Here is a 15,989-nt window from a genome sequence, read left to right on the forward strand (position 1 = left end):
TTCTTACTACAGTTTATGGAAGCAATACTACTGAACTCTGAAATTAAGATGAAGAAAACACAGACATGCTTCAAGCTTGCATCTTTATTGGCAGGCCTAGTTTTCCTGAACTAAGGCTTACATGGAATCCTGACTTTCCATATTTTTTCTTTTCTTCCTCGCTTTTTTTTTTCTTTTTTCGTTAAACAATTCACACGACACACACAAAAACTTGTCTGAAATATAATAGCAGCTGAAAATTCTGTGGCAAAAAGACTTCCATGCCACAAAAAACAGCAGTGGTAACAGAGGCCTCTAGACTTCCTATAAATTATACATAAACAAAGGCATCAGATATGTAAATATAGCTGGGTTTTGGGTCTTACATCCTTAAGCCTTTTATGATAGATTGTAATTTTATATTTGAAATAAACACTGCAATTAACACCAAATTACCTTAATTCCAACAAGTGACACAGTCACTGAAAGAGTTCACAAATGGTGATCTTGGTGGCAGTACCAGATCAAAGCCCAGGCCAGTTTTCCCGGATGTCTTTCTAAGGCAGAAGTCTAATTTTCCAAAATGCTAAACCAAATCTGGAAAGTAGCATCACAGACAGGTTTTTGTGAGGCACAGACAAAATTTCAAGTCAGGTGGTCTGACTGATGAACCTATAAGCACCTTAAATAGAGTTCATAGCAGTTCTGCCATTGAAATTGCCAAGTCTCTGAAAAAGCATACTCAATACGGCACCTGGGGGAGATGACTCTGGGAAGAGATGAAGAGAAAGTAAATGCTGCCCAGCCTAAAGATAAAACATCTTTATACCTATATCTCTATCTATAGAAATTTATAGAGCAAATGAAAATTTTGGCACAAAAAAAATACTTTCATGCAACAAAAGAACTGTAGCAATAAGAGATGCCTCTAGACTTCCTATAAATTATACATAAATAAAGGCATCAGATATGCAAATATAATTGGGCTTTCTTTTTTGGTTAAGCAAGTCACACACCTACATAAATTTATATAGATATAGATATATACCTATAAATACAAGTATATAAGTATACCTATAAACATAGGTAAATAGATATACCTATAGCTATAGGTAGACAGATATAGGTAGGTAGGTAGACAAACAGATATGAAAAAGGGGAAAAATAGAAAAGTACACACAAAAGAAGGAAACAATTTATGCTTAAATAAGTAATGATGAAGCTGAGTAACAGGACAGAAAAAGCCTTTGTTCACACCAGTAGGACAGCAAGAGCAAAAGGAAATTAACCTCTGCACTGATCAACACCAACATGGATTTCAAAATACCCTTTAAATGCTTACACCAAAGAACTGCTAAACCACAGCATGAAAAATTTAAGTTTGCAACAAAACTCAAAAAAAAAAAAAAAAACTTAGTCAACAATCGAAGTTAAAAATTTTAATTAGTGGGGTGTGCCGAATTTTTGCCTAATAACATACGCTCACCAAAAATCAAATGAGATGTCACAGTGACTGACAAACAATCTGGTAGAATTCTTTCAATGATGAAGGTCAAACCTTAGGCTGACCTTATAAACTGGCACAGATCAAAAATTACCAGAGGTTTTGTTGCCTATGGTTGTATGCTGTTATTCTAGAACATGCTGTTATTCTAGAACATTCTAGAACATGATTAGTGTGCTTCTGCCTTTTCAAGAAAGAGCAGCCCATAATGCAAGCAATGAGGATAGAGGTATGTTTGTGGAGATTGTTTCTGCCACAAACAGAAACGTGGAAGAGCACATCTGGATATGGTTCAGAGACATCATCTATATGGAGTCTTAGTAGTTCTAACAGCTTTTACTATTAGAAGTCCTCTGCATTGAAACTGATCAACAAGCAAAAAATAATAATAGGAAGGAAAAGGATGTGACTCATTGTTTATGAATGAAGTATTCAGAATATATGTCATTAATGTAGCCATTTAAATGACTACCACAATAAACAATCATTACAGCAATGACGAATAAATTTAGTTCAATAGCAGAAGCATAATTTGAAACAAGATATAACTATAAAAGAACACACGTTCTACGAAAACACATGTGATTTCAAGTTTCATTACATTTGTAATGAAAAATCTTTATGACCGAAATGGAATGGTTTTTGAGACCAAATAGATATCACCAAGTCCTGGGTACATCCCAAAGACTAAAGGATGCTAATATCCCAAGGATTCGGTTGCTACAGGATGGGAGTGGGGCGGGGGAAAGTCAGGCTTCAGCAGGTAAGCCTGCCCACAGATCTCAGAGAAGATTCTTTGCCTCTGTAGACACTGGAGAGAGGTATCTCACACAGACTAGGGCATTAGTCCCACAGGCTGACATATGCCAGGCCTCAGCCATCCCCAGCATCCTCAAAGGGTCCTAAGAGCCCTGTGCTCTGTTACCTCATTACATGGTGACAGTGGGGTGGGAGAATGTGACCAGAAGCACAGGCCTGAATGCCCTCTCTTACTGTTTTATTCTCAGCAAGTCTCAGGCTGTCAGGTTCTCACTCCACACGTTCAAACTATCTTTCCCACCACAGAATGTGCCTGTGCACTTCCATCCGAAACCTAGCCATCCTACAAAACCTGACCCCAATCCCACCTCTGCTATGAGTCTTTCCTAACTCATTTAACTGAAATGGCCTTTTAGTTCCTGAATTTTGCAATGTCTATCTACGCTATTGGCATCTCACCTTGACCTGCCTTGAGAGTCCCGTGGCTTCCTGGACCTGTCGTGGCGCTCCTGTCGTGTCTTACACTTTGCACCTCCTCCAGCACCTGCACTGGCACATACAGGACCTCGATGAGTATTTGTCCCCCGCGCTGGGGAAGCCCTTCATTTCCCATATAGACTTCTCTGCTTCAAGCCACCCCAAAAAGATATTCGCAATGACACAGCCCTCCCTCTCCTTAATGAGACCAACTTTCAACAACTATTCTGCACATCAAATCCAAGAACTTCCTTTTTATTTTCCAGGATCTCCTGCAATCAGCCTGAGACAGACGCTTTCTTTTCTTACTCCTCTTTTCAATCTGCTTTATTTGTCATACAAACACCCTCTGGAACTTCCTTAACCCAAAATGACACTATTTAAAATATTAGCACTAGGGACTTCCCTGGTGGCTCAGTGGTTAAGAATCTGCCTGCCAAAGTAGAGGACATGGGTTCGGGCCCTGGTCCCGGAAGATCCCACATGCCATGGAGCAACTAAGCCTGTGTGCCACAACTACTGAGCCTGCGCTCTAGAGCCCGAGAGCCACAACTACTGAGCCCACGTGGCACAACTAATGAAGCCCATGCACCTAGAGCCCGTGCTCCACAACAAGAGAAGCCACCGCAATGAGAAGCCCGCACACCGCAACAAAGAGTAGCCCCCGCTCGCCACAAGTAGAGAAAGCCCGTGCGCAGCAACAAACACCAATTGCAGCCAAAAAAAAAAAAAAAAAATCAGCACTAGAAAAGTTTGCTTTCCTGATGCACATATCTTTGTACTTCTTTTCATCGGGCAGATTTTCTGCTTCAGTTGATATTTATTACTAGTCATCGTTTGTGCTGTTGTTGTTACAAGCTGCTATAAGTCATCTTTAATACGAAGCAGCACGTATACTTCTAAACAAAGATATTAGAAGTATAACTCTTCCTACTCAACCTGCAAAATCTACTTCTTCATTTATCTCCTCACCCACCTCCAACTAGAATGAAAACTCCATCAGAAGGGATATAGGGATTCTCTGTTGGTCCCTGCTGTATCCCTAGTGCTTAGAACAGTGCCTGGCACTTAGGGCGCTTGGTGGGTACTTGCAGAATGAATGTGGGTTGAATGAATCTCCAGATACCCTCCCAAATTCTGCTCCTCTCCACCCCTTCCCTGCTTAACAGGAATATGGTCAAGAACATATACACTAGGGACTTCCCTGGTGGCGCAGTGGTTAAGAATACTCCTGCCAATGCAGGGAACACGGGTTCGAGCCCTGGTCCGGGAAGATCCCACATGCCGCGGAGCAACTAAGCCCATGCGCCACAACTACTGGGCCTGCGCTCTAGAGCTCACGAGCCACAACTACTAAGCCCACGTGCTGCAACTACTGAAGCCCATGCACCTAGAGCCCGTGCTCCGCAATAAGAGAAGCCACCGCAGCGCGAAGCCCGCTCCCCGCAGCGAGGAGTAGCCCCCGCTCGCCGCAACTAGAGAAAGCCCATGTGCAGCAACGAAGACCCAACGAAGAAAAAGAAAAAAACATATACACTAGAGTGAAACCATCAGAGTTCAATCCCTGATTCACCATTTAAGTAGGGCTATGATCTTCAGCAACTATTACTCAACTCTCCCCAGCTGTACATGAGGATCTGACTGGCTTCTACGGAGGACCGGGCGGGATAGTGCAGAGCACACACCCGGTGCTCATTGTGGCTCTTTTGTCCAGGTTTCTCCCATTCAGCCAGTGTCACCTGTTCCACCACACCCGCGTGGATCAGCCTTTCTTTCCCCTTCCCACCTGCAAAAAGACTAGACCCTGATACAACCAAACTATTTTCACTCAAATATGAGTAAATCGATAGGCTCAAAGTGAGGCGGAGAGCCTGAGAGCTTTTTTCCTATGAAAAATATGTATGCACTTGACTGACAGAGCTTAAACGTCTACTGAGCAGCCCAGGGCCTCTGTGTTTCTGTGTTTGCATCTGGGGTTTCACAACTCCTGTCCAGATAAGCTACATTGCCCAAGAGTGCAGTTCTGCTTAGGTGGGCTGCCAGAAGAGTTACTTTTACAAGGCATAAACCAAATGGTCTGTATTATACAACTGAACAGTGAGAAAAAGCCTTCCATGTCACTCGCTGTCTTCCAAAATTTATGAAAAAGTCCACTTTACATCTTAGGTCTTTAAGGATCTTCATATGTCTTTCTGATCTTAAGAGATATTCTGTAAAGTACATTTTAAGCCCAGAGAAACCACTGTCTTTATTGTATATGTTACTGTTCATACACTCCACTCTACTAGAACTCTTTATATGCAGGAAAGGTCAACACTGTGCAAACGGAGGTAATTTTAACTCATGCTTTATTTTGAGTTTTGCTCTTCCAAATAAGGAACAGTGCTCGGTAAATAGAACAAAGGGCAGAATACATTTGGTTTACACCCAGCTTTGACCTGAGGCAAAGATGTTTTTGCAAAAGCAACTCTTTAACACATTCAGGTACTGAAATTTCATGTAAAATAGCTGTCTACATTGAATTCTCTCTATCTTTATAGGGTTTTCCTAACTTTTCTACAAACTTCAGTGACACTCCCCCTCCCATAACTAACACTGCCTTTTTTGACAGCGAGTTAAGCCTCCAAGTTTCAACTAGTTAGAATTTTCTGAGCATCAAACACGCGCAAGTGGGGCTCATAATTAAAACCTGCGGAATTCACAACCACAGCTCGCCACAAGCAAGCAAGAGAGAACAAAATATTTTTAAGCACTGCCGTGCCTCAAATGGTAAGGCCTTCACTGAAAGAGGTGGTCTCTGCTTTTAAAAGCATGGGTCTTGGGCTTCTCTGGTGGCGCAGTGGTTGTGAATCCGCCTGCCAATGCAGGGGACACGGGTTCGAGCCCTGGTCAGGGAAGATTCCACACACCCTGGAGCAACTGAGCCACAACTACTGAAGCCCCCGGCCCTAGAGCCAGTGCTCTGCAACAAAAGAAAAGCCCTCGCGCTGCAATGATGCTCACCACAACTAGAGAAAGCCCAGACAGCAACGAAGACCCAAGGCAGCCAAAAAATTAATTAATTAATTATTTTTTAAAAAGCACGGGTCTTCTCAAAGAAATGCCAACAGAGCAGTTCACCCATCTTGAAATAAACGTCAGCATAACTGAATTAGAGGAACAACTTTCAATGCCCCCATCCTGGACGACAAACACATATTATTATTGGTCATGCCAGCTCCATTTTCTGCAGTCATATCCAATCCTTCCACAGCTCACTGTACACTCTACAGCAAAAGGGAAGTCGAACTTAACAACGGACTTTTTTTTTTAAGTTAATGATTCAGGCAATTCTTGGAATAACTTCCACTTGAGAAAATGCAACTAAGAAGTCCTATCAAGAGACTCCCCAGCTGTTGACAGCTCAACTCTGGAAATTCCCTCCTTCATGCCCATTTCTGACTATCCCTGAATCCAAATTACAAAGTTTAATGACCCTTAAGAGCCCTTTTTGCCTCCAGTGAACTCAGAACTCTGGCTAAATATTAGTTAGGACTCAATAAAAGTTTGCTGAATTAAAGGAGGGGAGCATTGGAAACCTAGCTCCAAAAGGCAACTGTCTGCCCCCTCGCCCGAACCCCTCTTCCCGCAGGAGAGGAAACTGGGAGATCTGGAGCTGACAGTCATGCCGTCCAGGATCCTAGGGGTTTGACACTCGGCCCTTGATGTGATGACAGCCACGAGGTCTGGGCGGTGGTTCCAAAACGGAGCACCCACTGCTCTGGGAAATGCTGGGCGCTTGCCAAGATACAAACCCTCCCCCAAGGAGCTGAAACCGGACGGTCGGGAACCGAGTCAGTTCTGTAGGGATCCCAAGGCCTGAATCGCATTCCAGCAGCCTCCTTCCTGTTTATAGATCCCACTCCAGTAACTCCAACTACCAAAGAGAAAGCAGACCTCTCAGAAATATGTCAACACATGACATAACTTGAAAAGGCTGTATGCTCACTGACGCGAGTTGCAACTTGTCGGGCTCACGAAGGAAAACCGGCTCACTTTAATTATTCTTTTTTTTTTTTTAATATGCCATGCCGTCTCTTTCCAGGGCCCCCGCAAATTTCGGGTTACTGAGAACTAGGTAGCCTCGGTGGCAGGAACCAAACCGCGTGGGCGGTTAGCTAGAGGCAAAGAACCGGGGAGCCGAGCCCCCCCCCCGCCCCCCCAGCAAAGTGGCGGCGATTCGGTTTCGCGGCGATTCAGCGGCCGCTCCTTCCTCGCACAGGCGCAGGAAGGAGAAGCCTCGGCACCTCCTCGCAGTCGGCACCAAGTTGCTGGAGCGCTCAGTGATGTCGCCGCGCGGGCCTCGCGGCACCGCGCCGATGCCCTCGGGTCGGCGGAGGGCGCGCCACCTTTGTCTGGGTTTCCTCACCAGGACGGGCGACGCCTCGACGCAAAGCGGAGGCGCAGACACCGCGGCCGGGTTCCCAGCCTCTACGCGGGGCCCAGAAAACGGCCGCGGCCGCCTGAAACCTCCCACTTTCACTGCGCGCACCGGGCGCGCCCGCAAGTCACAGCCCGGAGGCCACTTCCCCCACACGGCCGCCGCGGGTGGGGAGCCGGAGACCCACGCGCTCCCACACGCTAGCGGGCCGAGCGTCCCGGAGCAGCCCGGCTCTCCCGGCGCCTCAGCGCACACGCGGGTCCCTTCCTCGGGAGAGCACGGGCCGCTGGTCCCTCAGCAAGGCCAGATCTCAGACTGGCTACCGCGTCGGGGAAGGGACGACAGCCAGCCAGACAGCCACCCACGCCCACTGCCCGCCCTCGGCCCTCTCTCACCTGCCTGCACCGTGTCCGAGAGGTCGTGCGCGGGGGCCGCCGTCCTGGGAAATTCCTTCAGTTTCCTAGCACTGAGGTTCAACCCCCCGGAGTTGGCCGCTTCCTCCAACGCGCGCTCCAGCCCCCGGTTCAAGGGCAGGTTGAAGCCTCCGCCGCCGCCGCCGCCGCCTCCTCCGGCCCCGCCGCTGCCTCCGGCTCCTCCGTGGTGCTGATGGTGGTGGTGGGGGGGATGATGATGGGGGTGCAGAGTAGCCACTGACAGGGCAGGGACGAAAGGTTGGGGTTCGCTTCCCGGCGTCGCCATCTTCTCCCGGGCCCCCCACCCCGCCCTGCCGCTCCTGCGGCGGGGGTCACAGCTTTCCCCCGGGTCGGGGAGACGGCAGCCCGGGCCGAGTCCCTGCAGTGCTCCACCGAGAGATGCTGGAAGAAGGGGAGGAGGGTGTGGGAGGCACGCGGAATGGGGGGGGGGGGTGAGAAGGGGAGGCGGCAGCGGCAGCTCGGTCTCGAAGCTTTCCTGTCCCTGGCAAGCTGAGGACTGCGGCGGCGGCGGCGGCGGCAGGCAGCGCGCATGTGTCTCCTCCCGCCTCTGCTCCCTCCTCTAGGCGGCTCTCCCCTCCTCCGCCGCCTGCTCTCTCCTCCTCCTACCCGAGAGCCGTCAGTCTAGCCCCGCGCCTTCCTCCGCCGCCCGCTGCGGTGGCCCTGCTGCTCGGCCCCGCTATCCGGGGACGTGGGGGGCTGGATGCCGTGAGATCACGGGGAGGTGAGAGGTTATCTCAATTTTGCAAATTATTCTGGTTATTTGACCCAGAGTTCCCCGAGAGGCAGTTTTTCACTGTGGGGTCAGGCCAACAGACGACCCCTGGCATTTGGGCACCTACGATGAGCCATTCTCTGGTCCAGGTGGTCTGTATTCGTGACCTCATTAATCCAGGGACCCCGTGAGCGGAAAAATTGTTTCCCCCAGGCCACAGAGGAAGTTAAGAAACTCGTCTGAGGGCTTCCCTGGTGGCGCAGTGGTTGAGAGTCCGCCTGCCGATGCAGGGGACACGGGTTCGTGCCCCGGTCCGGGAAGATCCCACATGCCGCGGAGCGGCTGGGCCCGTGAGCCATGGCCGCTGAGCCTGCGCGTCCGGAGCCTGTGCTCCGCAACGGGAGAGGCCACAACAGTGAAAGGCCCACGTACCGCAAAAAAAAAAAAAAGAAAATAAAGAAACTTGTCTGAGTTCACCCATGCAGTCAGAGGCGGAGCCTTCAGACTCTAGGGTTGCCCTCCTTCCTGTAAACGCCCTCCCGGGCCGCACCTCGCTGCAAAGAAATAGGAGTAAGGCAGAGGGTTTTCTGAGCGATGGCAGAAAACTACAGACACGGAAAGGAAGGACTTTTCAAAACGCAGGTCGTTTTTATGGTGGACAGAACCCATTGTCCTATGAGGAAGAAAGAGGGGCTGGCTGTGGCTGGCTGAGCCCAGAACTGGGTGGGGCTGGAAAGGTCAGAAAGTCAGTGACCCCAACTAGCCAATAACTGTCACAACTGGAGCTTGCGCACAGGTACCGTCAAGGTATCCTCGTGCGCTTCTTCTAGCCCCTGTGGGGCATGGGAGCTGATGTGTCCGCCTGCAAGCGAATTCATGTTCTGCCCAGACCAACGCTGGCACACCAGCGGAGACAGAACATCTGACAACCTAAGAGCAGACCAGCTGGAAGATTAATAAAGTCCCACTCCTTTCCGAAGTTCTGGCTCCAACTCTCTAGGGCCTTTATTTTTGCTCTATACCCAAGGCTTGAGCAGCGTCCCTGTGAGCAACTTAGCTAGGGGAAGTGAGGATGCGGGTCAGTACGAAAATAATTCAACCCTTGGAGTAGAGGAGGCGGTTTTTTAAGTAGTGATGCAGAAACGTGGTGGCCTGAGCACCAGGCTGGATCTAAAGTACCGCGTGATCTATGTCACTTGCATTGACTGCGTGCATAGCACGTAGCCCTTGAGTCCTCCAGGATTCTAGGATGAGTCCAACATTGTAACCTCGGAGGAGGAGACAAGCGCCACCTGCTGGTAGCCTCCCCGAAAACCTCTTCCCTCATCAACTTTTTCTCCTCTGCCTCCCAGACTTTTAAAAGCCAGGCTTGAAAATAATAATGATGATAATGATGATGATGAAAGTGAAAGTGTACTTATAAAAAATAACCTACCATTCCCTTTCCTCACTGGTCTTTTCCCAAAAAGCCAGTGAGAAACAGAGAAACACAGAAAAAATTTTCATTTGAAAGTCTTCAGCTAAAACCAGGTGGTAGTCTGTGTGATCAGTATGCAGGGTATGGTTGAGGACATCTTCTGGCGACTGCAAATGTAATTCAGACCGTGAATTGTGGTGTTGCATCATATACAGCATAATTCTTTTAGGACCACAAACTCTTTTTTAGAGGAAAAGGGATATAAGTTCAGGATTTGCTTTGTAGTAATCTGTTCTTATGTTAGGTTGACCTTGTTATTATAGCTTGCTTTATCTTCTCCAGATTACTAACATGTAAACTCCTTGAGGGAGGGACTTATTCATCTTTGCAACTTCTTCCCCATATCCCAGAATCCAAGAGTACTTTGCATATAATGAGTGCACAATGAAGATTAGTAATTAAGCATTGCGCAATAGACCAGGTGTTTTACAGGCTGCCATTTGTTGATGCATCTTACAAATGATGTCCTTGAATGAAGGAATTTTTCCTTCAAATGGGGGAGAGTACTTTACCCTTGAAAGTGATCTTGGTTATTCATAAATATTCAAGAAACTTGACAAGCCGTTTTCTCTTGCTGTCTTGTTTCTTCACTATTTTTTTAAGAAGGTGGACGTTTCTGCTTTGTTCAGTTTCTTCTAAAACAGAACCCTCTTCCTGTTTCACTCTCCCCACACCCTACGTATAGTCCTCTGATAACAGCTGTGTTATTACATCGACCCAGCTAACCATCTTGGTTATTCCAGAAGTGGCCTTCTGACCATAGGACGGAACACCCAGAGGATCCGAGGGTCCTGATTGTGTCCAAACCCTAGATTCTGACTGTTCCTAATTCACATCTTTAGTTTCTATGAGATAGCTAGTAGTGTATTGATAATACATTCTGCTGTTTGCCTAAGTCAATTTTATTTGGTTTTCTGTCAATGCAGCGAAGGGTTCTGATTAATATATTTAATTTACCACATTTTCGTCTTTATTCCCCCTTGTTTTCCTGTATAGCCTCATTTTTGGATGGTCCACAAAGAATCTTTTACAAACTATTTGGATGATGGCAGCAGATTCTTTCCATGCTTTGCCTTTAGTACCTTCCAATCATTCAAAGTTAACAGAATTCAAATGATTGAGAAAATGGGGGAAATGGAAATATTTCCTGCTTAAAATATTGGCTATTAGGAGAAACTTGATCAGTTTCATCAATAAATCAAAACATTTTAGAACCTATCTTTTTTTAATTCTTGTGCTCAGAAAACATATCAGGTCACATAGAGCCTTCCACATTTAAGACCCAGCTCTTTTATTCTCACCTGAAAATGGAGTTGTGGACAGGCTTATAAGAATCAAACTTATGGGCTTCCCTGGTGGCACAGTGGTTGAGAGTCTGCCTGCCGATGCAGGGGACACGGGTTCATGCCCTGGTCCGGGAAGATCCCACGTGCCGCGGAGCGGCTGGGCCTGTGAGCCATGTGCGGCTGAGCCTGCATGTCCAGAGCCTGTGCTCCACAGCAGGAGAGGCCACAACAGTGAGAGACCCGCGTACCACAGAAAAACTTATTAAGAATAGCATATAGATTTGAGCAGGGCTATTCAGCCCATATCACCTTCTCAGAAAATCACTGGGAATTATCTTTTGGAGAGTGATCAAAACAGTTGCTCAAGAAGTGGGCATGGTCAGCCAGGTGTGTCTTTTTTTTTTTAATTGAAGTATAGTTAGATTTACAATGTTGTGCTAGTTTCAGATGTACAGCAAAGTGATTCAGTTTTATATATATATATATGTATATATACATATATATATTCTTTTTCAGATCCTTTTCCATTGTAGGTTATTACAAGGTATTGAATATAGTTCTCTGTGCTATACAGTAGGTCCTTGTAGATAGTAGTGTGTATATGTTAATCCCAAACTCCTAATTTATCCCTCCCCCCGACCCCCCACTTTCCCCTTTGGTAACCATAAGTTTGGTTTTTATGTCTGTGCATCTATTTCTGTTTTGTACATATGTTCATTTGTATCATTGTTTTAGATTCCACCTATACGTGATATCATGTGATATTTGTCTTCCTCTGTCTGACTTACTTCACTTAATATGATAATCTCTAGGTCCATCCATGTTGCTGCAAATGGCATTATTTCATTCTTTTTTATGGCTAAGTAATATTCCATTGTATATATATACCACATTATCTTTATCCATTCATCTGTCGATGGACACTTAGGTTGCTTGCGTGTCTTGGCTATTGTAAATAGTGCTGCTATGAACTTTGGGGTCTGTGTATCTTTTCTAATTGGAGTTTTCTCTGGATATATGCTGAGGCAGGTGTGTCTTTCATGGTCCTGACTGCCCCCTCCAGCCACAGGGTGGATAAGTGTGTCTACCAACTCCCCTGAAAATTTAAGCAAAAGCACTCCAAAACCATAGGCAATTAACAACAGGCATTTGACCCCAAAGGCAGGAAGAATCAGGGCTTATTTATATCTTTTATCTTGATATATTCCAACCTCTCAGCTTTGGTTTCCTCTTTCCTAAAAAAGGAGAAAGAATATTCCCTGACTAACACCACCCTTTTCACTCTCTCCACACTCTCTCAGTACTAAAGTTTTCTCTTTGTACTGTATCTGTAAATATTTATCAGTAAATATGTATCTGTAAATGATTGGGGTACGTAGTTTGTATTCATTAGCTTTTAAGTACATCAGATGCCGAGCTCAGTCCTTTTTTTCCTAGAAGAGTCAATAAATAATGTTGTCTGAGTTATTTGTATATTGTAAGGCAACTAATAACACCAATGTGAATTTCTCTGAAGATAGTTAATAATACTGTCTTGGGCATGTTTAGATTTTTTTCTAGCATTCCAAAACACTAATCTGACAAAGCAAACCTGGCAAAATGGAAAGATTAGAATAATATCCCAAGTTTTTCATTAAAGCTGAACGCAATCAATTTTAAGAATTGTATATAAATGTTGGACTATGTATGTAAATGTGAGACCGTGGTTTCCTATTTTTTTTCCTAGTGGAAAAAAATAATGGTAATAATAAATTCTAGCCAAATTAGTCTATCCTTATTTGGAAAAAAAAAAAAAAGTAGGCTACTAGAGTCAGCTTCCCAAGAAGTTTTTTTTAAATGTTACTTATCTGTGAAATCAAAAAGCCTATGAACCACTTGCTTAGATTCTTGGTTTTCCTAAAAGAGAGTTAGTCGTACTAAACTCCAGCTACCTGCCCTCAAGCTTTTTCTCAAGCTGTGCTCACACCAACTGTAATTTAATGTAAAACCTAGTATCTTTCTGAGAGTGTAACGTTTCTTTGGGTCGCCACCCCTATCTGTTTTCTAAGCATTCTCATTCCAGAATTTATCATAAGTCTGAAAAGAAAATATTGCCTCCCTTTTAAAAACTATTTCGCAGCTGGCTATTGTCCAGATCCAGCTTTTTTGCCCTCTCCACTCCAACCTCCCAGCAAAAATCCTCAACCTCCTTACAGGGGCTCATTTTTACTTCTCACCGAGAAAGGCACCAGAAGCTCCTCCCCTGTGGCCAGGCCCTGCCCTGCTCTCTCTGCCTGTTCTCTCAGAGACAAAGCAGAGCTCTAGCTCTAGACCAGGGAGACTTTATTTACGTCGTCCTTTCCACTACAGCTCCTATTCAATAAAGAAACCACAAACTCTGGGCCATCAAGACAACAGTCACAAAGAAGCTGCCTTCTAGAACCATTCTCTGAATGGCAAGAGAGGAGCTGTCCATGAATTAGTGGATTTCATGGGCTTTAATCTGTGTTCTATTTCAGAAGTTTACTTGGGCTTAGGATAAAACGCCAATTTTGTGTGATTTTTATTATTTTTAAACAATATTTTTTAAATTATATATATATATATACAATTTTTAAAATACATATATTTGACATTATAACCAATTGTGTAGCAGAAAGACAACATTCTGACCAGCACTTATGAGACATAATAGCATTTGAAACTATGAGGCAAGAAACTATGAGGAAAATATAGTTTGGACCACTCAGGTGAGAAACTGATTATAACAAAAAGAATTTCTTTGGCTTTATGAGGATGATATCTCCTTAAGGAAAAAAATATCAGTGACCAAAAGCTGACCGTCTGGTTCCTGCCAGAAGTTTCTTAAGAGGATACAAGGGAAAAGGTCACTGGAAAGTAAGGACGGAAGGACCCCAGCTAACTGGACTGCAACTTATAAAGAAATGTATTTTGTTTTTGTTTTTGTTTTTGCGGTATGTGGGCCTCTCACTGTTGTGGCCTCTCCCGTTGCGGAGCACAGGCTCCGGATGCGCAGGCTCAGCGGCCATGGCTCACGGGCCCAGCCGCTCCGCGGCATGTGGGATCTTCCCGGACCGGGGCACGAACCCATGTCCCCTGCATCGGCAGGCGGACTCTCAACCACTGCGCCACCAGGGAAGCCCAAGAAATGTATTTGTAAGTAACTGGCTTTTTAAAGATGTGAATATAAATATTAGATCATAGATAATAATAGATAATAACTTTTCTGTGATTAGCTTCCCTTCATAATTCACCTATTCATTATATTATGTTATTAGTTTATAACATAATGCATGTTATGGGTCTGTAACGTAATGGATACATGAAATATTTAAGGGAACCAATTGTTCATTTACAAATAAATGGCTTAACTTGCATGGAGAAACTGAAGCAGTACTATCCAGGATGTGTCCCTCTGAACCTTAGTTTTTAGGCTGTTAATAGACATTGTGCATAAAGGGTTTCATCGCCAAATAAGTTTGGGTTAATAAAAAAGTTTAGAAGTTATTTTACTCAGGAACCTCTCAGAACCTTTGATATGCTAAAGTGCACTGTGAATATGCAAGAGAGAGGGAGGGTATACATCAAGCTTTTCTCTTATATATTTTACCAATAAATCTCTTCTTGCAAGACTGTTATCCTTGGACCACATACTGAGGTACATTATATGCATATAGATAGATAACATTAGCATATATAACATATACTCATGTTATATATGTTAACATATGTGTAACATACGTAATATATAACACACAGATATAGCATAACTATAATATATAACAGATCAGAATTTATCTCCAAATCAATAGTTTAAATAGGCCAAGTGTCACTAAGGCAGTACCTCCTCAGTAAATACCATTCCAGGTCTGTTGTGCATTAGATGGACTTCAAAAGAACAAAAAAGTCTTCCTATGTATTCTTAAGTTACTTTGTATGTAACGAAAACAGTAATTTATGTTCTCTCAAGGCAGCTTTAATACTCTTGATGTCATTACAGGGGTATTTTCCAAACCCAAGGCTATCATTACTGCCTCATCAGACACAGAACTAGAGGGTGGCTCCCAGAGGGACTCTTCTCCCCGGATTTAGATGGAACTGCACTCTGGCTGTAAGGACATCCAGCTTTCTACACCCAGATGCTATCACAGGGTACCCAGTAGACATGCACAACCTTGATTTATATCTCAGATCATTCTGGTGCATCATTTGAAGAGGGCTCAGACCTGGACTCGGTAATAAGGCCACATGATGAAGCGATAATGCAGAAACAAAGGAACGCTGTCATCACAGGCCCATCTCCTGGCAACCAGGTCAAGAGGGAGCACAACCCACCGTGTTTCAGAAGCAAACCAGTTAGAACTTCCTTCAATTTCTGGTTGGTGCAGAAAGAGCAAAGTCAGGATTAGTGGTGTTCAGACTGGACCACTGACCAGAAAGGAGCTTCACTCCAAGGAGGGTGAACAGTGCTGGAAACCCTCACAGTAGCCACAGGGGGCATGTTGTCTAAGGTCCCTCCCAGCCACCAGAAGTCCCCAGCCATCTAGTGAGAGCAAGGATTAGTCTCAGGCTGCACAGCCTGAAGCAAACCTCAGGCTATGATTTGGAATATGTATGGTAGAGCCCAGCTCTGGGAGAAATGGCCAGTAGGCAAACAGGCCCACAGCCCAAATGGCTGGATTCAAGACGGGGCCCCAGGCATGGTGGTGAACTGTAGACCAATCAGGAAGAACTGCATGCACAAAATATCTCTGCGAGGATGGGCAAGGATGTATAAGAAACTGCTAACGGGTGATTGCTCCTGGGAGAAAAAACAGGGAGAATGGGAGGAAAGAGGGGTTTTCTTTCTCTGATACCTTTTTGTTCAGTTTAAATGTTTCACTTGTGCATCTATAGCTCTTTTGTAAGCAGTTAACTAATTACATTTTAAAAATACCCATT

General features: G+C 45.1%; 1 protein-coding gene across 12 annotated transcripts in view; it reads right to left on the minus strand.

Moving 5' to 3' along the window:
• LRCH1 (leucine rich repeats and calponin homology domain containing 1) overlaps positions 1–8,077 on the minus strand; it is a 189,680-nt gene extending 181,603 nt beyond the window's left edge. For 3 of the 12 annotated variants that reach the window (XR_012327673.1, XM_073795201.1, XM_073795199.1), the window contains exons 1-2: positions 7,535–8,075; positions 2,702–2,791 (exon numbers count right to left, since the gene is read on the minus strand). Coding sequence is in view for 8 of the 12 variants with exons in the window: in XM_073795201.1 (XP_073651302.1) it covers positions 2,702–2,791; positions 7,535–7,838 (394 nt within the window). In the remaining 4 variants the exon portion in view is untranslated. Of the gene's footprint in view, positions 1–2,701; positions 2,792–7,534 lie in introns of all 12 variants that reach the window. The other 9 variants (XR_012327674.1, XM_073795202.1, XR_012327675.1 and 6 more) reach the window with 7 other exon arrangements.
• Positions 8,078–15,989: the final 7,912 nt, after the last annotated feature.

Source organism: Tursiops truncatus, chromosome 18 (genome assembly GCF_011762595.2).
Source record: "Tursiops truncatus isolate mTurTru1 chromosome 18, mTurTru1.mat.Y, whole genome shotgun sequence".
NCBI lineage: Eukaryota > Metazoa > Chordata > Mammalia > Artiodactyla > Delphinidae > Tursiops > Tursiops truncatus.